The sequence below is a fragment of the Cyprinus carpio genome, chromosome A17 (assembly GCF_018340385.1).
Source record: "Cyprinus carpio isolate SPL01 chromosome A17, ASM1834038v1, whole genome shotgun sequence".
In the NCBI taxonomy this organism is placed as follows: domain Eukaryota; kingdom Metazoa; phylum Chordata; class Actinopteri; order Cypriniformes; family Cyprinidae; genus Cyprinus; species Cyprinus carpio.
In genome coordinates this window covers 11,155,183-11,178,472 of record NC_056588.1, presented here as the reverse complement: position 1 = coordinate 11,178,472, position 23,290 = coordinate 11,155,183, and the positions used below count along the sequence as shown (strand labels likewise).

The 23,290-nt window shown below is 36.7% G+C and overlaps 1 protein-coding gene across 7 annotated transcripts in view; it reads right to left on the bottom strand.

The window, feature by feature from the left end:
* LOC109107962 (disks large-associated protein 2-like) overlaps positions 1–23,290 on the bottom strand; it is a 128,151-nt gene that overhangs the window by 13,167 nt on the left and 91,694 nt on the right. For 5 of the 7 annotated variants that reach the window (XM_042774058.1, XM_042774060.1, XM_042774062.1 and 2 more), the window contains 5 exons: positions 16,742–16,935; positions 11,152–11,220; positions 10,411–10,570; positions 9,397–9,616; positions 2,698–7,089 (listed from right to left, as the gene is read on the bottom strand). In XM_042774058.1, the coding sequence (XP_042629992.1) occupies positions 5,129–7,089; positions 9,397–9,616; positions 10,411–10,570; positions 11,152–11,220; positions 16,742–16,935 (2,604 nt within the window). In that variant the 3' untranslated portion in view covers positions 2,698–5,128. Of the gene's footprint in view, positions 1–1,292; positions 1,353–2,697; positions 7,090–9,396; positions 9,617–10,410; positions 10,571–11,151; positions 11,221–16,741; positions 16,936–23,290 lie in introns of those variants that run through there. The other 2 variants (XM_042774064.1, XM_042774059.1) reach the window with 2 other exon arrangements.

The following is a 23,290-nucleotide window of genomic DNA, read 5'->3' as shown; positions in this document are numbered from 1 at the left end:
AGACCGATTGAACGAAAGAGAGAGAAAGAGATTAAAAGAGAAAGATGGATCATAACAAAGAGAAAGTGAAATAAAAAAAAAAAAAAAAAAAAAAAAAAAAAAAAAAAGAGAAAAGAAAAGAAAAAAAAAAACACTATACCTAATATCCAAGAATGAACGAGAGAGGAGAAGGACTGAGCAGAGTGATTCAGCACTGGTACAAAAATAGATGTTACAGCCAAACAAATAATGCAACAGGGACTCATAACTCTCTCTGTGCTGCCTGTTTTATCAAATGAGCTAAGAGTGATGACACTGTGCTTTCATCGTTACGAAGAGAGAAGAAGTGAGGAAGGGGGAAAGAGTTTGTGGGAGTGCATCACAATGAGAGGACATACTAGTGCTTACAATGCTGCAAAATAATAGTGTTAAATTGTATCATGACACTTTGTAGAGTGAGCTCCAAAGTTGTTAATCAATGGTATATTCTTTTGTTGAAGCCATTGGGCCGCATTATAACAACTTTTTAAAAAAAATAACTAAACAAAAAACAGAAATTTCACACGTCTTTTTGTCTGATTTTCAAATACTTCATTTTTTAAATCGTAAAGTTTAAAGTTTGTAATGTTTTGATTCACTTTGTAGTTGGCTGGTTTGGTTCATGGCTCATAACTTAAAGACTTTAGAAGACTTCAAAATTGAATGGGAAAAATACTTCCGGAACCAAGCACGCTGAAAAAAGTGGGTGGGCACTAATGCACTCTATAGGAGATTTATCTGTTTGTCTTACATTTTTGTAAATACTTTGCTTTAAAAAAATAGAGAGAGAGAGAAAAAAAAGGGAAAAAAATGAAGTCATCCATAAAAAAGTTTGAACATTAAGTGGTTCAGCTGAATTAACTGCAGAAGTTTATTAAGTGTTAGTTTACAATATTAGAACCAGAATATCTAAGAATATTAAACATAGTGCTGCCTTGCAGACACATGAAATACAGAGGAAGAGATGAAAAGGAGAAAAACGTGGTTTCCAGTGCATCTGTAAAGATCTGTGAGTAAGGAGGAGGTAGGGCTGAAAGGGTCAAAGAAACGTCAGAGAGGTGTAGAAGGGTCTGTCAGCATGTTTCAATACACTATAGCCAGAAGAGACATTCAGCTAAGAGGTAGTGCTCAGAAACAAAATCAAACAAATACCATGAAACATTAGCATTAATGATCATCATACTGGGAACATACAGTATTAGATTATTCTAATGCAGGTACTGGAACATGAACACTAGTTCGGATGAATATGCCAAGTTACAGCTATAATTTACCTGGTGGTTGCTGGGAAGGACGATCCACACTGCCTGAAGAAGGGAGATGGAACTGAATTCCTATAAGCAAACATACGCATAAACGTTTTGAAGCCCGACCACACTCACACAGACACAAACATACAACCACACGTCATTCTGAGCTCAGTACACATACATTAAAGCGTTAAATTTTGCATCATGGGCTTTGATTTCAAGTAGTCACAGGTTTACAGTTAGAAAATAAAAACAAGTATAGAAACACCTGATGAAAAGTGCTCAACCTTTTAAATAAACCAAAAACATAATTATTCTTCCACTGTGTATTTGAGAGACCACACACCACAGAAAAAGAAAAAAAAAACCCCAAAAAACTATTAAAACAGTAAAATTCAAAAAGCTAACAATTTCAGAATTTAAATAATAATGCCAAAACTGAATCTCTTGAAAACTTTACATCAGTTGAGTTCAGTGCTGCTTTGCACAACCTTCTGATCACATTGTGCTTTTGTGTAATATCACACAGGATTATTTACAATGACATCTAAAGTGTTACTGCTTGTGCCAATTTGCTCAGCTATAAACTTAATCAACAACAGGAAATTGATATTATTATAGGAAATTATTGTAGCAGAACAAGAAGTATAATTCAGCTTACCAGTACAGGAAAAACTAAAGGATGCGTACGTGTGTGTGAAGAGAAATGAGAAGAGAGAGGTACTGTAGCTTACAACAAAGTGTTTAAAAATACTCCTAGTTCAGAGACCACCATGCAACGGTCTACAACAGTTGAGGTTCTGATGTAAAAGTTCTCGTTTTATTATTTAATGAAATAAATAACATTCACTTAGTTACAGATCATCATGATTGCAGACATTTAAGATGATCTCAGAAAAACCAACAATCAGCTGACAGAAGTGAAGATACACAGAGATATTTTGACATGATTTTTCAGGCTTCAGATCTCTGTGATTAATATTTGAAATCTTACAGTCAAAGTGCTTTCATTCTGAAATTTTGAAGCCATTAAGAGAAAATAAAATAAAATCACAGTGGCACAACAATATTGAGGCTGAGTGGTTAAACGCCCACATTCATGAGCCAGACAAGGCACACAATGCACAAGCAGCCAATGAAAATGTACAGAACCAGGAAACCCCTTCGCCCAGAGCAACACTGATTTTACTACACTTAAATGACCCATAAGGATCTGTCAGGTATTTCCTGCTTACTGAAATGAAATATAATAGAGTGGGGATGGGACCAATGAGAATCTTAATGTGTTTATTTGTTTTGCTACAGTCAGTTTTGTCCTGCACTTTAAGCACCTGTGGGTCTGATCTATATATGTACGTAAAACCCACTTTTATTACTCAGGAAATAGCTCTCCAGCACAGCAGAGGGCAATATGTGGACAATGTTGTAAAATAAGGCCTGAGAGCTCTGTTATGGATAAAGGAAGACCTGTTAGCAATGGCTAAATCCCAATATGCATGCTAGTCATATTATAGTATATCAGATAAGGATTAGAGTCTCAATTCACACTAAATGAAAATAGTATGTCAACAATGCAAACTATTTCTAGTGAATGTTCAAAATACACATCTGTCTGTGCTTTTTAGGTTCATAATTCCCACAACCTCTTGCGCTACACAAGACTATCATGATCGTTGGTTTTAATGGCTCTCTGATGCTGTAATAAGACCATTTAATGACTACACATACAGTAGGAGTGGCATGCGAACTGGGAATTAGCAAAGATTTCCATTCTAACATTAAATATTTACAGATAAAAGATATGATGCCAGATTTAATTTTCAGGGAAACACATTTAAAGTCTTCAAAAGCTTGTAAAACTATCCAATGTTTGCACTCTTCTAAAAACTCACTGTAGGTGTCTGTCAGTTGGCTGGCTGACTAACAAAAAGCAGAGAGCTCTGAAAGTCCAGGTTTTAAATAAATAAATAAACAAGAACACATCTACACATATCTAAATGTAATTAGATGCATTAGCTACAACAACTTGATAAAAAAAAATACATTCACTGCTAATAATAATAATAATGTAAACCTGCAATCTCAACTACATTAACTACTTAAGGAACTACAGTTTTAGAATGACTCTGTCACATCAATTAAATGTAAACTTTTGCTAATAATTCAAATGTAATCACTGTATCTGGTTTCAAAATTTCCTCTGATTGTCAGATACAAGGCCATGGCACTGTATTTCTTGATACATACCAAATCATAACTGTTAGAGATAGCCAGAGTGTTTTCTTTTGTACCCTGATATTCCCTTGTACAGTATGTACATGAAGTGGACAATAATACATACAGACTGCTGATGTGACATCAAATAACTTCAGTAAGCCTACCGAAGCAAATGAACTGGCATCTCATTTTAAAGATGGGGAGCTCTCTTAGCGGTTAATGAGAGTTGTGCGTGTAATGTTATTAATTTTTGCAGGGAGAAAAAAAATCACAGTATAACATAGTCTATACATTTACAACAATATAGAGAATCACTGGGGAATATTTTATATGTATATATCAAGGATTATATTAACAGTATCTTGCATCTCATTTATAATAATAAGTTTGCAAGATTAGTATGGATTTTTAAGTGTGCATGATCAATTTTGTTTTAAAGGTTACTGTTAACTATACAAATAGTGGCCAGTTACCTCATTGTGCACATTTACATCATTTAGGTTTTAATTCCTAACCCATATGCAATTTTGTGGCCTGTAGATCTATATCCCATGTTTAATTAAGCTTCAAAATGACCCACATGCTCAGTGTTTTCATGTAACCCCAGCAGACTAACAGTGATTCAATCCTCTCCAACTAAATTCCTTACATGTAAGTAATCTTAAGAAATATCCATTTAATATTAATATCTGATACATTTCCATATATTAATATACCCAGACAAATACCACATTCAACATGTTTTCATCCCATTTCCCACCAGATCTGATTTAGATTTTAGCAAAAAAGGAGAAAAAGAAACAGCAGTCACTTCACAGAGTATCATAACATAGCCGTTGCGTCTTTGAAAGTTTCACAGTACTAAATTTTCCTCCACTTTTACAGTGAGACTTTGGCTCTGTAGACATTGAGTAGAATGGAATAAAGGATTCCATCATTTACACCAGAGAAACAACCATTATATTACATTCAGAGAAAAAAACATTATCAAAATCCATAAAATATATCCAAGCGATATGCAGTTGTTTCAGGTAGTCTTTGGCCAACATCCAGTTCACAGTCTGACTTGTTCCATCTGAAAAAGGATTCTCCCTAACACCCACCCTCAGACAGCATGACCAAGGTACCAATTTCTGGTTGATCTGAGACCAGTTCGTACAGATATTTATTTTACAGTTTACTCTGTAGTTTCTCAAGTTCATTGGAGAGAGTCTTGACTGGAAGTCTTCATTCTCTGCCAAAAAACAATCACAGTATAAATCCGAGTCTCTGTAAAGCCAGAGAGTGTCCCTAGAGAGGAGTGTTCAAGTTCAAGGTGACTCACCAGTTTTGCAGTGTAAATAGATGCTGAATGTCTGAAGTACACTAATGCAGTGCCATTACTGTCATCAGACTGCTTTTAGCTACAACCTCTCTCATAACCTCATCCATGCCTCAAATGTAACAATCTCTCACCCATTTATATTTTCCCTTTTCACACTCTTTACTTCTCATTCTCTCTTATATAATCACACACACACTGGAGAGACACAAACCTGTAAACATCTTGCTACGTAACCTAACAGTCTTGTATTCTGCCTATAAATATTACATATGATTATCTATTGCACATCCCGTGTAGCTTCATGCACTTTTCGGAGAGCTCAGAGTGACAGTGACATATAGGACATCTCTGAATTGTTAGAGTATTTCTTGTGGAAAATTTCCATACTGGCACTCCGTGACAACAGCTGCCGTCCACGTGCTTTCCGCTGCCACCGAATCCAAAGGAAATCCCTAGCGGATGGTGAATGAGAAGGGCTGCTTATGGCTGCTGTTCCCCTTGGTGACCCATTATCGCTTGTTTCACTCTTAGATACATCTAAGGCTGACTGGAGCTCCAACAGGGATAAATTGAAGGGGTGCACAGTCGCTGGGTCTATGGTAGCAAGTCCAGGTGGGTTCAGCTCCTGTGACATTGGTTCATCTATGCTAGTAACTTCAGGATCTAAGCTATCTGACTCAACTGAGCACAGAATTGCAGAGAAGAGAGTCTCAGACTCCAGAGGAGCTGAGTCCACAGTGTCTGGTTGGATTGGGAAATTTATAATGGGGGTAGAAGAATATACAATCTGGCCAATATCTTCTTCGAAGTAGGACTCTGGGATGTTCATGGCACCACCTTCTTCTGCACAGCCCATGAATGTTTCCTTTTTTGACCACAAAACAAGAGCCTGAGTGTCTAGTTCATGTGCTGCTGGCTTTTGACAAGTAGGAAAATGAGGTTCAGGACTTGCTGGGTTTGATATGTCAGATTCTGTTCGGGATTCAGGCTCTGGAGTTGCTGGTTGGAGATAAATGGTGTCCAGTAGTTCTGGAAGGGGTGGTTCTTGTACTGAGGCTTCACAGGAACACTCATAGACAGTTTCTGGTGTCGGAGGGTTTGGCAGGGCTAGATCTACAGGACATGGGCTTTGAGAGCCAGAAACACTGAGCTCAAGAGATTCTAAACTTGGCCATTTTAAGTCTTGAAGATTCATAGAATCTGGGGTCACTGGACTCAGGGCAAAGGAGTCCATTTCTAGTGATGTGAAGTCCATAGGTTCTTCATCTGGATGACTCAGCAAAAACGTCTGCATAGATTCTATAACCGACTGTTCCTGTGTAGTAATGCTATCATGGTCTGGTGTATTTGTACCAGGTTGTTCTGGAGATTCTCGAGAGGGACAATCAAGAAATTCTTGGGGTAGAGTGTCAGTATCATCCGGATCCAGTTTAGGCCACTGCAAACTGGCCACGTTCACCAGTTCTACATTTGTGAAGTCTAAAACAACTGATTCCACATGCTCAGAAGTGGATGACTTCGTAAAGCAATACGGTTCTACCTCTGGCACTGGTTCTGGGGGATCTGGAGGAGTCATGGAGTCCGAATCTAGATCAGGCCAACAAAGTGACGCCACATCAATAGGATCTGGAGGGGTAAGATTTGCAAAAGTAGGATCATCAATGTCTGAAAATTCAGAGTTGGGGTCAGTTTGAAAGAATGGTGAAGAGGCAGAGACTTGCAGGACATTTCTATCTGCGGGTTCTGAAGGAGACATGGATAAAACGTTGGCATCAACCGGTGACGGGCAGTTAACCGCTGCGTCTGCTGTGTTCTGTCGCACCAGGGTCTTGCTTCCAGCCTGGGTGCTGACGGACACTTGAGGAGCAGCTGTCTGGGTTTCCCTTACCCAGCTCGGTGACCAGGTGCTGTAATGTTGCGTAAAGGTGGAAAAGTTCCTGTTGAAAGCTCTGAGCTCAGTGCACAGATCCTTCCTGAGCTCAGCTAACTCTTTACGCATGGCTGACATATCCTCCCTCCACTGCTGGCTGATGGCCAGGGCCAGATCCGCTGTCTCCTGGACACTTGACTGAACAGGCCGTGGCCTGATGGGTGCACTCGTTTTCAGCGGGGGAAACGAGGGAGTTGTGGTAGTTGAGCTATTACCATAAAGGCTGCTGGATTCATCTCCTCTCCCACGGAGCCCCGTATTCCCATGGGCCATGGAGGTTAAGTCTGGCCCCTCGCTGGGTAAATTGTCCTCATTAAGCAAACCAATGCCCTCCAGCACATCATTTCCCTCTGGAAGAAAAATATAAAAATGCCAGTGTATATAATGTGCCCAGTGGTGAGGCCAGCTGGGGATTTGTGCTGTCTGCAGGCTCCATTTAAAGTTCAACCAAACATATGTGAGCCAAAATAAGTTTCAGGCCAGATTATAGTTAAATCTTTTTTTGTGTGTGAAAGATTGTAATCACACAGGTCAGATGAAAATGTTTACAATGCGTTGAAGGAATATAGGAATTAATTATTCAAAGGGAAGACATTCAGAGAAGTATGTACACAATTTAAATCAAAGGGCTTTGTAAAATCGTACAAATTGTTTAGAGTTTTGCTCAGTATGCAATAAACGCAATCTTGGCTCCTTGTGCTTTAGGTGATGGGAGCTAGTTATATTGAGTTATTGTAATCACGCTAGCAAACAGATCCTATTTTGACTCACAGCTTTTTTTCTCCGTTATTACTCTGCCTTCTCACTCCATCCTTTATTTGCATATATTCATCTCTCAAAGCACAAAACAGAGAACTGAAGCCTGAGGAAACCTGCAGGGGATAATAACAACGGCATCTCATAGAGCATCATCAGGTCCCTCTGACAGAGCAGGTCTGTGCTTTGTGCCTTGAAAGGAGGCAATTGCGAGCAAAAGCTTTCAGTCTCTTTTTTGTGTGTGTGTGTCTCAGCAAAGCAGGTATGAACCCTATTGAACATGAGAGGTCCACTTTGACCCATCACTGACCAGGTCTTTACTGGGGGAATCATTGTCTTCAAACCGGTACCTCGACACACAAACAAATAAAAATAAATAAAATAAATAAAATAAAAAAATTGCTCATTACTTTAGCAATAGTTTAACACATGCAATTTTTATGATCAGTGATTGTATTCTTTGAAATGTTCATTGCCCAGTCACTGTTATACAATATATGGGACTCACTATAATGGATTTAGTCATATTAAGCTCTAAATCAAGTGTTTTTAAAGAGACTCCCTTTGTGAGAAAGCCAATATTGCTCGTTATTCTGCAAGCATTTTTCAGTGAGAAGGCAGTGCAAAAAACGCCAGAGTATATTTACTGTCTATCTTTGTCTAATCTCTGATTTTTGGCTTGGGATTGGACCAGGGATTGGACTCTGATACTCTTAATTATATTTATTTAGGTGGTCTGTATCACCACTGACCCTTAAACAGTCTGTAAACTCAAACTCTCAAGCACAGCTTCAGTTGTGGACCCTGTGGGAGAGAGAACTCAAAACTGATGCGTTTAAAACCAGCTTCACGCCCCGAAGAGAAAGTGAGAGAGGGAGAGAGAGAGACAGAGACTAGGAGATGTGCGAGAGTGAGAAAAAGAAAGCCCACAGAGTGACAATCATCCGGCTGAGAAACATTTTGGGATCGCAATACACACCACCTCATGTCTCCATCATTGCTTTTCACCCCCTCCCTGTCTGTTAGCCACGAGTCAACTGAGGCAGAAAATAGGACAAGGTAGAGATCCAAATTGAAAATCTTGAGAGACAAAACACACAGTGGAAGAATAAAAAGGTCATATTTTAATTTGGACACAATATTTATAAAAAAATAAAAAAATAAATTAAAAATAAAAATCACTTTTCACCATTTTATTATTTGCCACAAATTTTGGGGATTGAATTCAATAGGGTTCATATTCTTCTGAGGCACACCAGCACTTACCTTATGTGCGGTTACGAAGCCGTACACAAATCAATCACTCGGCTGTAAGCAGTTCACATGCATGCATGCCATGCTACATGTAATATGATGCATTCATTCATAAATAATCATCTGGATGACAGCATTGCCTCTGATCTGAATTTACAAATCCTTGAGTCTTTCAGCATGATTCAGCATTTACACTCTCAACAATTAAGTCATGCAAATCTTAAATTAACAAATTTTTTAATTTTGTTCAAATTGCTCATTCGTTGTTTTAAAGTTTCCAAAACTGACTCAGGTATGCCCTAAGGCCTTTAAGATCAGAATCAGACTAAGCTCCAAAAGAGAGTAAAAACTGACTTTGGCAAGAAAGTAAAATGCAGTTAATTGCCAGTTGGGTCAAACTGTCAATATATGTGTTTAATTAAAAAGAAAAATAATGAAAACCCCAAAAATACTGTTTGAAGGCCAGTAGGAAACATGTTTTCACTACATCACTCAGCATTCACAGCTGTGGTTAATTTTGGCTTCAAGGCAAACCTAAGACAGTACGTTCATTCATTGAAATCTTTATGCAACTTCTACTTTGAGATAACCACAAGCCGAGACCAGACACAGATGTGCATGGTTATTCACAAGGAAAGCCCACTTACCTGTGGTGGACCTGATGGTGGAGGTGACAGTGGATGATGTCATGGAGGGGACGCAGTCATCGTCCTGTGAGAATCCAGCCTGGATGGCTCGTAGGTAACTGTGGCTGCGTGTCCTGAAGCAGCCCGGCAGGTCCAAAGCATCCATGGCCTGAGACTCCACCTCGCTGAACACGGATTCACACACCGACTCAAACTGCCCGTTAACCTCAGTCTCACTCACCTGCAAAACCAGAAAAACCAAGACAATATATAAATGTTTCTTCTAACCATCCTCCCTTCTTTTTTCCCCCCCTGGCTGCTTTCTTTTATTTTCTTGGCTTTATTTGCTGTTTTGCTGGCCTATATTTCTCCGTCAATTCCAGTGTGCCGTCTAATCTTATCTACAAAGACTGTATGTGAGATAAAAATCGTGATATGGTCACAAGAGAATCTCTGTGGATAAAACATCAAGTCTTCCAGCAGAAATCGGAGGAAATGAAATGCTTTCGTTGAATCCTTCCCATTCCTGAGCAATACCTTCTTAAATCGCTTTGAAAAATCTGAGATGAGCATCTCTGTGATAAAGCGATATCTGTCTAGTCAAGCTGAACTTGTCTGATAGGATTCTTACTACCCATCAGATTCCCATTTAGCAATCTCTAAAATCCAAGATTGCCATCGCGTTCCATTGAAAGGGAATTATCCTCTAATGACCACAGCAAGCCACTGATGATGCTTAGAAAGCGAGAGCGGGCGTGTGCAAAATGAGGGTTCGGAGAACGAAAACCATGTTGTAAGACCTCAAGCCAAATCAATAAAACCCCTATTACTTTAGTTTAAGAGAGAGATTTAGATGTTAGAGGCTGATAAATCTGACAATTTAAAAACAGACAAACACAACAACCACATTGTATATAAATGGCAAAACGGGCCCCACATCCTCTGTATGTGTTGTGGTTTTCTGCACTGTGATGGGTATAAAAAAAACCCTGGATTAACTTGAGCTTTGTGAAGCCGGGCAGATGTGACTCTCACCTGGCTGACCTGGCTGACGCAGCTGGCCTGGCTCAGGGTGCTGACCGCTCTCATGTAGCTCTGGTTCCTGGAGCGGAACTTCGGCGAGTTGTAGTTGGGAGACGGTTCCAGTGTAATGCTGGGATGGATTTCCCTAGAGGTATGAAGATGGTAGCTTTGACTACACAGTGAGACATGCAGTGAGGGCGACAATGAAAGGAGGAAAAGGTAATAAGAAAGAAGAAAGATCTCTATAATCAGTCTATCTATTTATCTATTATTATCTAGGATTGTGTAACATTTTTTTAAAATCATGTATCCATTTCCTTTACAGCCCTCCTCTCTTTCTTTTTCTCCAGATTTATCAATGCAACCTAAAAATGCCATTTCGATTTGCTGTGCTGAAGCATCCAATTAATGCTGGAAAATGAAGCACAATTAAAATTAGAGGCTAATTAATGAGCCACTGTGCTTGTGCATTCAATACATCCTATAAATACAACACAGGACTCCACAAAAAAAAGAAAGAGGGACAAAGGAGAGAAAGTAACAGAGAAAGAAAAAGAATAATGCTATTTAACAAAACTCATTTTTCAAAATAACCTTGAAGAGCTATTACAATCTGAAAATTGTTGAAAGAGGAGTGACCAAAAGATTTTGAGAAGATTAGAAGATGACTTTTACTTTCTACTCATGCAACAAAGTCTCCATTACCTTTAAAAAGTTTCAAGCAGCTAAGTGTGTTTGTCTGCTCATGTTCACCTTAAATCTGCAGTGATATTGGTGAGGTATTTGACCATGTCTCGGCTTGACTTGTCCAAACGGTATGAGCTGTGAACAGAGACAAGATACTTTTTGGGATCAAAAGAAAGATTGAAAGATTTTTAATTTAAATCATGTCTGTAATGATGCTCTAAGCCAGTTATCGTAACTCCACCATTTTCCTATGGGATGTCATATGAATTAATGTGCAACGCCACACACTTGCAAATGTACGTTTATACAGTTGTTCAAATAAAAAAATTATACAACTTTATTGTAGTCAATAAAAATGATTGACTCTTAAACACTGAAAAAATATTCTCAATATTATTATGCATTTAACAATGTCTTTTAATACAGGTGCCAAATCTAAGAAAAAACTATGCTGGGAAGAATCTTGGATAAATGGTGAAAGTTTGGTTTAACGGTTAGTAAAATAGTTTCAAACTCTGGTCATGTATGTAGGAGTTTGGGATTAGCTGGATACATTTTCTACATTTTCTGTATCTAGTCCCCTCCAGGAATATAATCACACTTTCTCCAACTCTCTCTACACCAGTCTCCTGAGATCTGCAGAAATGTGCACACAAACACATTCCTGAACGCCTAGTGTAGATTGTGGTGACATTTCTGCTGTAAGATTCAGCTGGGCAATTAAGAAACAAACCACCCAAACACAACTCAAAGAATTAGCATTCAGCTATCTTTTCTATAGTTGCTGGAGAGCCAACAGACAAAACAAAGGCTCATTCTAATCTGAGATCTTAGGAAGAAAGCAGATAGGAGTGTTTGCTGATGAAGTTACAAAGCGTGACGAGACTCTTCAGGGCGCAGGGACAGATTTGATGCTACTGTTGGTGATTCTTGAGCTAAAAATCAATACAGTCAATGTGTCTCCCTCGGTTTGCATGGTGTGCGTCCTTCTCTGCTGCTGCAGGGGAGATTTCTAAGGCTCTGCCTCATGCTGTAACTACAACAAATTCTGAACTTCCACAGCTAAACTGCAGAGGGCAAATGTTCAGCATGTGTAAGCTCATCATTGCAGGGAGCTTCATTAGAGCTGTATCATGTATTAAGTTATTTTGAATCTTTTCAAAATACTGAAGGAAAACATAGGGATTTTTGGTGCATTAATTTGCCAACACAAAGGGGGCAATTAAATAAAAATTTCTCAATATTCCCAGCAGGCTGTTAAAAATCTAAGCACATTACAATATACTAAGAGATTGCAAAGGTCTCTAAAGCAATTATGAGTGGGTTGCTCTCATGTCCTGGTGCCATTCAAATGTCTGGGTTGTCTAAATTACTGCACTCTAAGATGGTATATTGAACTAATGATCTTCAATAACACTGATTGGTGATGAATCCCTCCAAAGGTCAGTGTTTCTCATCATTCTGTGGAGCTGCTGCTGGCTGTGTGTTGTCAGCACCCTCTTGCAGTCTTCCTGCATTCTCTGTGGATTTCCATCAGTGGGCCTGGGCCATGCAGAGATAAATGAGGCTGACTTGAGCAGAGATGGAAACTCGAGTCTGCGACTTGGACACTTAAGTCGCATAAATAAAGACTTGGGACTTGACTTGGAATCGTGAACAGCTGACTCAAAACTTGACTTGGACTTGTGACTCATAAGACTCGTAAAAAACGCAAGTCATATGGTATGGGAGTTTATATGAATGTATCAGGGAACTGACTGTCTATCAATTTTATAAAGAAATGTGCAGCATTTTGTCTGACAATTAATAAATAAAAACAAATTTAGCCTCAAAAACTAGCTGAAAGAATAGAACAAAGACTTGAGACGTGACTTGGACTCCACCTCAAAGACTTAAGACTTGACTTGGACTCCACTAAAAACACATAATACTTTAAAGACTTGACTTGGTCCTCAGATACTTGTGAACATGTCTGGTCTTGAGTGATCAGCTTGCATGCACTCTAAAAGCTTATAGTGCTTTGATATGTTGTCACTGCATCATCACCCCTGTCCTGCCAAGTCTGCACTGTTCCATCAGAATGTACTGCTGTTCTTTCCTTAGTGGAAAATGTAACATTGCTCTGTTTCAAAAGTGAGACTGCATAAGGCAGAATTTTAACCCGGCAAAGGTTTTTCCAAAACAATTATTAAAATAGAATAAAAACAAGTATATAATTAGAAATTAATTATTTTGTATTTTTTATATATTTACCTAATATTATTACAATATTGTTTGTGTGTGTTTCGAGTCTGTAACTTTTGCTGTTGCTTTTGAAAGAATTCTCATTCTCATCAAGGCTGCTTTTATCTGATAAAAAATAAAATGAAAACATAGTATGACACATTTTTATTATTGAAAATAATTGGTTCGTATTATATTTGTTCCTGTGATGGCAAAATTATCTTAGAAGCCATTACTCCAGTTTTCAGTGTCACATGATCCTTCAGAAATCAACCTAATATGCTGATTTGGGGCTCATTAAACATTTATTTATTGAAACATGTTAAAAATTGTTGTGTTTCTTAATATTTTTGTGGAAAATGTGTTACATTTACTTGCCTTTGTTTGATTTTTTTTGAAAGAACCATTGTAAGAATCAAGAATCAAAAGCCATTGTGTTTTCAGCATGTCAGTAATCTTCAGTCGGTGAGGGCAATCATAAATGTTTAGGCATTCATCACACAAGATGGAAGAGCCACAATAGCATATTTAGGCAGATAACTGATCAGATGGCCTGTTTGAATCTTAAGCCTGTGTTCTCAAGTCTAATTTTCATAACAGAAGGCAACAGTGGGTGACCCATTTCCTCTAGATTCAATAGCTTGAATGGGATCGACAAAAAGTGTCAGAACATGGCACAACATTTGGTTTGAATTGAGTGCAAAACCATCTCTAGAATGACTGCTGGGAAGTGGACCACACTGAATCTCCAAAGGAAGAGTTAAGAACATGCTAGTTCTAAAAATACAAAGACAGATTAAACTAATCTTTATATATGAAACCCTAAAATGACATTTGGAAGTGTAAAATAACATAATAGAAATAATAAATTAAATTAAAGCTGCATGCAGCGTTGAAAGGGCCCTCGCACCCAGAGGCACCTCCACCCGTTGGCCTTAGGAAAACAGTGAAAGGTGGGCAATATGCATTTAAAGTGTTAAATGTAGGAGGAATATTTTATTAATATGTGCCAAACTTCCTGCTGCCATCTGGTGGTGCTATGATTATAACTGAATATTGGCCTTAAATGTCTTCAGGCCATGACTCTTACCAAACAAAATATTTGGGGCAGATTGGACATTACATATTTTAGCTACAGTGTAGTGTAAAACATGACATTTCCTGTTGCGAACATGTGGCACTATAATTTATAACTGAATATCGGCATGTAAATGACATGCCCTTTAATGAAAATGTATGATCTTAGCAATTTAACATTGCAAAGGCATTTAGATAAGACTGACCAAATATAATGTTGAGGTCATTAATGTTGAGCTCTAGGAGGAGGAGTTCAAGCATGAAACATGCCAATGTGTGCAAAGTTACGTCAGTTTTCAATTAAACAATAAAAAATCCAAATCAATCCCACCAATAATAATAATAAACACAAAAATGTGTGACAGGCAGCCCAGCCATTTTATTTTGTCTCTCAAAAGTAGTTCCTACTGCTCTCAAAGACCATTGGCTTTTGTCTGTGCATAACAAAGCTGTAGAGATAAACATATATTCTCCTTGGTAGAGACTACATTTCAGCATGTTTTAACATACAGTAAATCACAGTCATGTACTCAAGACAGATTTTATAAACAATTTTTGTACTGCGGTTAGATCTTTAATGATGTGTTGCTCCTTTTCTTAAAGTAACAGCACAAACAAAAAATAGCTCTCTGGAGAATGCATGAGATCTACTTTACTTAAAGGAATAGTACATTTAAAAAATTAAATTTTAAGTGAATTGCCCCCTCAGGCCATAATAATGCCGCTTGCAGTGTAAAAAGTCCCCTGTGTCCTCTTACATCAAAATCCACCGACATATTTGTATAGAACTTTTATGGAATGTTTTCACTTTTACAGTAAATGGTGCTTGATCTGTGCATATTTCTCTTCTGATTCAGATTAAACAACTTTTTCTCTGGAGAAGGCAATATTATAGATTGAGGACTTGTATTTTTGCCGGAAACAATGATTTGATGTTTGTCTTGAATGATTGGTTTATTAAAAAAACAAAGCCTTTTGCTTCACAGGATATTAAATGATGATTTACTTGTAGATTATTTTGATGTTTTTTATGAGCTGTTTGGACTCTCATTCTAACGGCACACGTCAGAGCATCAGGTTGTGAGCAAGTGATGTAATGCTAAATGTCTCCAAATATTTTCCAATGAAGAAACAAAATTTTCAAGTAAATTTTGAGCACATTTTCATTTTTGGAAAAATTATTCCTTTAAAGGGCCTATGGACTTCTCAAAAGCGGCCGGTGCAAATTGTTACCTGAATGCGATGCTAACTTAAACTGTAGCTAGACTTAATGGGTCACACCTTCTTGTGGAATCCCTGCCACCATACAATCATAATACTGTATAAATATACCTTTTCATAATAAGCAGTGAATGCACTGTTCCATGCACATTTCTTGTGGAATCCCTGCCACCATACAATCATAATACTGTATAAATATACCTTTTCATAATAAGCAGTGAATGCACTGTTCCATGCACCTACTCAGGGGAAGAGCTCATTTGATGTGCTACAATCTCTTTCATTAGATGTACTTTGAGAGAGGCAGTCTTGCCAAATTTATAACATCATGTTTCAAAGCTTTGCATAATGATGTACAGCCCCTGTAATACGGAGCAGAAAATAATCCTCACGTCTGGGAGAGAACAAAGGCACCAGGTGGTATTGTGTGAGAAAGCGGGTGCAGTGTAACAGGAATATTCCAAAATTCAGTGCTGGCTGAATATGGAAAAATATCTGGAATGTTTACAAAGACGGGGAGAAAATATCCAAAAGTTTCACTTCTTAGTGGGCTTGAAATCTCTAAACGTGAAACAAAACTTCTTTGTTGCAGATATAACTGAAGGTTTAGCCTTTTTGTGTGACATATTTAGTATTCAGCATTCAGTATTCAGTGCATGACATGATCAGCAGACTGTAGAAGGCTCTTGCCTTAGTCATAGATGTCTGACTCACAGTCACTTTCTATAACAGACAGCTTTGCTTTTTGATAAACAGATGCAGTAAGTTCAGTTACTCGTTTCTAAGATTATATATGTGTTTGTCATCTTAATTGCTTCAATTTTTGACTCAAATTTACTGGTACAACTAAACAACGGTTTCAAACGTTAAACCAGGGTGTCCCGCCTTCATAACAAGAGAGTCTATAATGTACAATCTGTGATGTGACTGCAGATGTTTCACGATGGCTCATTACGAGATCAAAAAGCATATGCATATTCAACAAAAAGGATCCCACATGTCGCAGAATGTGATTGTAGATAAATGATTGCATGCCTTTTTTCTACTTTATGACTTTGTTCATTAATCACTCTAACCTCTGATTAGATGGGGCTTCTAATGAGATGATCAATCACTGGCTGATCAAAAATCCTACCTCTGGTCTGAAAGTTGTCTTTGCAGCACAGATCTGACAAGAGCGTTGGGTCGCACGCTTTTCTGTGGGGAGTTTTTAGGGCTGCCATCCGAGTCTCCGCTGTCCTGATCACCCATGGCTTTAACATAACTGCTGCTCCGCATCCTTCTGCATGGGATCTCCTCATCTTTCCCTCCCCATTCATCCTGAGGGACCTGTATGTACATAAATACTGTTTTCATATAATGGATATATAATTATAAGCTGAAAAAATTAAATAAAGCATAGACGCACATTCCCCTTATGACATATATACATACATATATAAATATCAAAGACAGAATTGTTAGCAAAGCTGATGTATCCACCAAACTGAATATATGACAGTTTTTCTTGTTTGCAAACCAAAAGAATCTATTTGGTTTCCATGACATTTGTTTGTAACCTTTTTAAGGCATGAAAGCACACAAATCTCTCTCTTTTTTCTGCCATGATAAAGTTTTGATCGTGGGATCCCAAACATTTCTTTCATAACACAAGAATCAATTTTATGTAAACAAACAAATCCAAACACAAAACCGTTCAAAAAAGATACAAAATTTTTAAGCCATTCAAGCACGAGACAGCACTAAAGAGATTTCAATGGTGTAGGCTATATCATTGGTAATTATATCACTATTAATTATAACAGTTTAGAGAAAGATTGTTTAAGATTTATTGGGATTATAAAATAGGAGTGGGTGGATTTTTACCATTATAGTCTGAATGTTTACACACACTGTGGATACACATCTGTGTTCAAAAACCTTATAAAAGTGAATTTTGCCTAATAGGTCCCCTTTATTTTTTTTTTTATTTTTTGTCAGACAAACATATATTTCTAAAATAAAGAAAAATAAATTAAATTGCAAATTGAAAACTATTATTTCAAAACGTATATAAAATGAACAGAAAATAAAACAGCTAGTATGAGGTTTGACTATCAGCATCTTCTTAATGTCATCTAAAAATAAACTTTTTCAGAGTTTTAGGCCCAATTTTTTTTTTTTTTTGGCAATTGTTAGAAGAGTGACTGAGTGAAGAATAAATCTTATCTTTAAGAGAAAAGGGAGTAGCTTAAAAAAAAAAACTTCCTTAGTAGGTCTGTCTGTTTACTAAGCAGTCAGCAAGACCAAGAAAATAAGAACAGCGTATGCAGTAAACGGCCGGATGCTCATTAAAACAGACTGCTCAACACAATTCATTGCCAACACCGCTGACACGGTGACATTGTCACGACTGTTATCCATCACCTATACCAGCTGACATTTACTTCTTGGCAATATCCCCGAAAACATCTTCACAGAAATCACTTGTCACAGACTATCTTTATTTGTGGACAGTGACTGAGTAATATTACCGTTGTCGTCATGATCTTGAATGCTTAATGAATTCTCTTCTTGCGAACGAATAATGTTTCACTCAGATCTGATACCTGACTGAGGGATCACATGACAGAAACAAAGCACTGACATATTTATGACGTGTTCTCCTTTCACACTAGCAAAGACCAATTTTGTCACCTAGCAACCGTTCGTCCTCATCCTCATAACCTTCAGAACACTACTTTACATCAGTACTCTAAAAACATCCTCTCAGAGCACACATCTCTACAGTTCTACAGGCCAAAAGATGTATTCATTATAACACAGTGACAAAAGAACTGAACTATTCTTTTATTTTCTTCTGTGGAACACAAAAGGAGGGTTTTAAAGAACTGTGCTGGTTGCTCTTTTCCATGTAATTTCAATAAAGTGGGAGTGGCACTTTCAAGATTTCAGAATGCACCCTAAATCATCATAAAACTGATCTATTTGAGATTCCATTATAAAAAGTCATATGATTGCTTTGCGTGAAAAGCAACATTAAATTTAAGTCATTATTCACTGAAGATCTTTTTAGAACATTCATGATATTTCAACTTCAAACAACTTATTATTTTTAATAAACTGGTTGATATACACTACCATTCAAAAGTGTGGGGTCAATAAATATTAAAACTGATTTTTATTTTATTATACTGATAAAACATGACAGTAGAGACATTTATTCATATTTATAAACACTTTGCCACCACAGGAATAAATTCTATTTATTATTTTATTATATTAAATTTGTATGAAAATAATATTTCAAAATATGTTTAAATAAACAGAGCCTTTGTAAGCACAAGAGGCTTTAAAAAAAATCAACTTCTAAACTCTGTTTCTTGGGTTTTCAGCTTACTGAAATATGATCTGCTGGAGGTGAAGATTATTGTTTAATAGTGACTTAAATGTTGGTCGACCAGCAAAATTCTTTAAAAAATCTTTCCATTTCTGTTCTACTAAAGAAAGAATGTAAAGTTTGGAACAACTGAAATTTAAAAGAAATTTCAGTGTTTCAAAGTACACAATTGTTAGGCTATGCAACATATTTCATTAAGGATTTGAATCAATTGAAGCACAGTACATGACATTTAATATCAAACAGCTTGATTAACTCTGTGTCCTTTTACCAAAACCTTTTGTTTATCGGACAGCCTCTTGTCCAGGTGACAAGGGGCACATTTCAGCAGCCTCATTGGTCTTTAGCATTCTACAAGAAGAACAATTCTGATCCAGGAGTCAATGAAAATTAGTAAATGTCACGGACACCTTTGTACACACGCACATACACACATAATCCATAGAAGACTTTAGGTTAATTAAGTCTTGAAGGAGTTTGATATTTTTAGACATTTAATTAACCAAAAACGCCAGAGGACAGACACAATCCGTGGTGTAAAACTCTTGATAAATCACTGAGATCCGAGACCCCCTCCCCCAGTATGACTGTATCATACAGCGTGTTAGTGTGTCAACTGGGGAAGATTTTGCTATTCAGTTTATACAAACGTATAAACATGGATTAATGCGAAAATACCAAGCAGGCTGTGTTCCGCTTGTATGATGCATGGCCATAGGTGTATATATATATATATATATATATATATATATATATATATATATATATATATATGTATATATATATATATATATATATATATATATATATATATATATATATATATATATATATATATATATATATATATATATATATATATATATATATATATATATATATATCATGTATTTATATGACAACTAATGTAGCTCATTCAATCAGAATTTATTGTTTTAGCTTTCTGTTTTATAATGTTAGTTTTATTTTTTATTAACTGTAGACTACAGAATGTAAAGCTATTGCTGCACTGATGCCAGGTAGCTTCATTTTTAAAGTATTTAATTCAGTGGATTAAAAAATAATAATAATAGTAATATCTTTATTCTTTCTTTCTTTCTTTTTTCTGAAAAAATTATCACAGTTTCCACAAAAATAGTAAGCAGTACAACTCAAAAAAAAAAAAAAAAAATACTAAGCAGTACAACTCAAACTCAGTACAACTCTGTATGTATGTACTGTACATGTGGAAGAATTGACAATAAAGCAGACTTGACTTTACTTGAAAATATCAAGAAGCAATTAATAAGAAGTGTTTATTGAGCGCCAAATTAGAAGCATATTAGAAAGATTTCTGAAGGACCATGTGGCACTGAAGACTGGATAAATGGCTTCTAAAAAATTCAACTTTGCCATCACAGGAATAAATCGCATTTTACTGTTTGAACAGAAAACCATTATTTCACACTATAACTGTTTTTACTGCATTTTCAATCAAATAAATGCAGCCTTTGTGAGCATTAGAAACTTTCAAAAACATTAAAATCTTATCGACCACAAACTCATTATCAAAGCATGATATAATGTTGTTTAAAATCACAAAAAAATAAAATAATAAAAAATAAATTAGAGTGGTGTAAAAATAATTAAATTCAGAGAAGCACTGAATGTTAATGATCCGTGGCATTTATTTATTTATTTTACTCAAATTGAACCTAATTAGCTATTTAAGCTATTTAGACACATTCAATATTAAAGCTAATTTACTTGTTTGTTTTTGAACAAGTGTCTGTGATTATCTCCTCTGAAAGACCAAACATGTTCAAGCTCATTTAGGGGACAAACAGTGACAAAAATAACATCTGCAGTCACCAACATTCCCTTACCATCTTCACACACTCACACACCCAGCTGTGTCTGACCTCTTTAGTTGTCTGACTCTCACAGTTTATTGAGTTGTTGTTAAGACAGAGTCTCTTTGTGTCCGTATGTGTGTGCGTGCAGGAGTTGCTGTTTGGCTCCTGCTGGCTTGTAAACAGTCTTATTAATTGGTTATTAGATTCACCTTCACTGACCTATCAGAAAATCTATTAAAATGCAATCCTCTCTTCTTGTAGCCTATAGATGCAGGTGAAGAATAAAGAGAGAAAGAGCAAGTTGGAATCATAATGAGAATGGTAAACTCTGCGTAAGAGTGTGAAAGAGTTTGCTGTTAGAAACTGCAAGGCCCAGCAAGAGAGGTCTGTTCCTTTAAAACTCTTCCCATGATCCTTTATCATTCAGGGAGTGAATATTTCTGATGTTCTCAGTGCAGTGGACTAAACCCAGCGATGTTTGGCAACCTCTACTGAAATGTCAAAGTCATAATGCTTGAATACTTCATTTCTGACTTTCAGTGCTACTCTTAAGGACATTCACACTGTTGAGAAAAGTTCAACTTTATGTAAATGGGATGTGATGCGGTGACTACCAACGGGACTGAATACACATCATCTGTCTCCTCCTGTAGTTGAGTTTAGGAAATACAGAGGAGACATTATGTTATGAGCAGTTTAACTGCGTTACATGATTATGTGTGCAGGATTACTATAAAAAATTAGGCATTAAAAAAAAACATATTCATTAAATATGAAGCTGTTTTACTCAAGATACCTTCAAATGAGCTACCAAAGACGAGCATGACCGATGTCCATTGAATAAGCAGACTCATATCTTAAAGTTTTATTCTTCTCACTAACATTCAGATAATAAGTCTAATAAAATGTCAACAATAAAAATAACTAGGTAGGTTAGCTGGTTACCTTAAAAGTCCATACATAACACAGTCAACTCGTACGGTTGTTAACACTTTTTCTGACAAGCGGATGCAATGAGATCTGTTTTCCTGTTTGTTTATGCAACCTTCTGCATAAAGCCTATTATCGTCATCCAAAGTGAGTTAATACTTAGGATCTTTCATCTTCTTCATGATATGATGTACTGTGCACTGCTGCAGTTTATATGCAACCACACATTCTCATTCAGAATGCTAATTTTTATGTAGAAATTACATCTTATTTTTACAAGTACATCTAATCTATGAGCAGATTTTCAAAATTTATTGCCAGTTACACAGCCCAACAGCAATATTAAGGAATTCAGCAGCGGAAAAACTTAGTAGCTAACCAACATTAAATCAACATGTGGACCTGAACACTGCAAAATCATTGTTTGTATTCTTTTTCTTTCTTGAAGAAAAAGAAGAAAGAAGAAAAATCTTACTAACCTCAAAACTAATATGTATCTTGAAATACCCATATTTTACTAAACCCACTAGTTTTTCCTTTGTGTATCTTGAAAAACATTGTATTTTTCTAAACCCACTCCTTTTTAAAGCATTCATCCAACTAAATACACAAGTTTTAAACAAGAAAAGCTTAAAACGAAAAAGACAAGAAAAAACAATTTTCTTGCTTAAAACAAGAAAAAATAATTTGCCATTTGCGTTTAAAGGATACTTTGACATTTACCTGAACCACAAGACAAAAATACTGATAAAGAAATACTTGTGAAGAAAATTATTTTCTTTTTTTGTGTTCTGCATGAATGGGCCATTAAACTTTAATCAGGACAGGCCTTCACCCTGAGCTGTGGGACAACAGTTTCCATGCATTTTAATAATGCATCCATAGTTTACAGGCAATGAAAAGCCTTAATGTAAACACCTCAATGGGGAGAAATAATCAGATCTTGAAAGAGAGATCTCCCAGTTTAAAGTAAATGATCTCCAGAAAAACTTTTTTTTTCAACCTACAATAATCAAGCAACTTTTCAAAGATATTTTTATATAAATATAAATAGGATATTAGGAAGCAGCATTCGAAATCCACATGAATCAACTTAAAAATTTTAGGGGCCAGTTTGAACTCTTCTGCTATCCATCACAGCACTGAGGCTTTTGCCCGTAATGAAGTGAACTGAAGTGAAAATAGCTGCTTTATTGCCACTCAGAATGCGGTGTTTAGAACACCGGACCATCAGAATGAAGGGGCACACGTCCCTCCCGGAGAGTTTGCGTCACAGTGGGCTGCATCGATAACAGCAGCCAAAAATAGCACTGGCGTGATAGACGGCACAGGCTATTTTTGTTGGGGTTGAGAGAACCTATTAAATGCCTGACCCAGAGATGCATCACAGTCATTGACTGCTGGACGGTTTCTGTTCTTTTTCTGCAGGCTGATGTTTAATCCATTTGGACATATTTGAAATACAAACACACTTAAGCTAATTGCATTGCTCAGAAAGACAGATGGGAAGAGGTTGTTTTTATCCCTCAGTGAAAGTCCA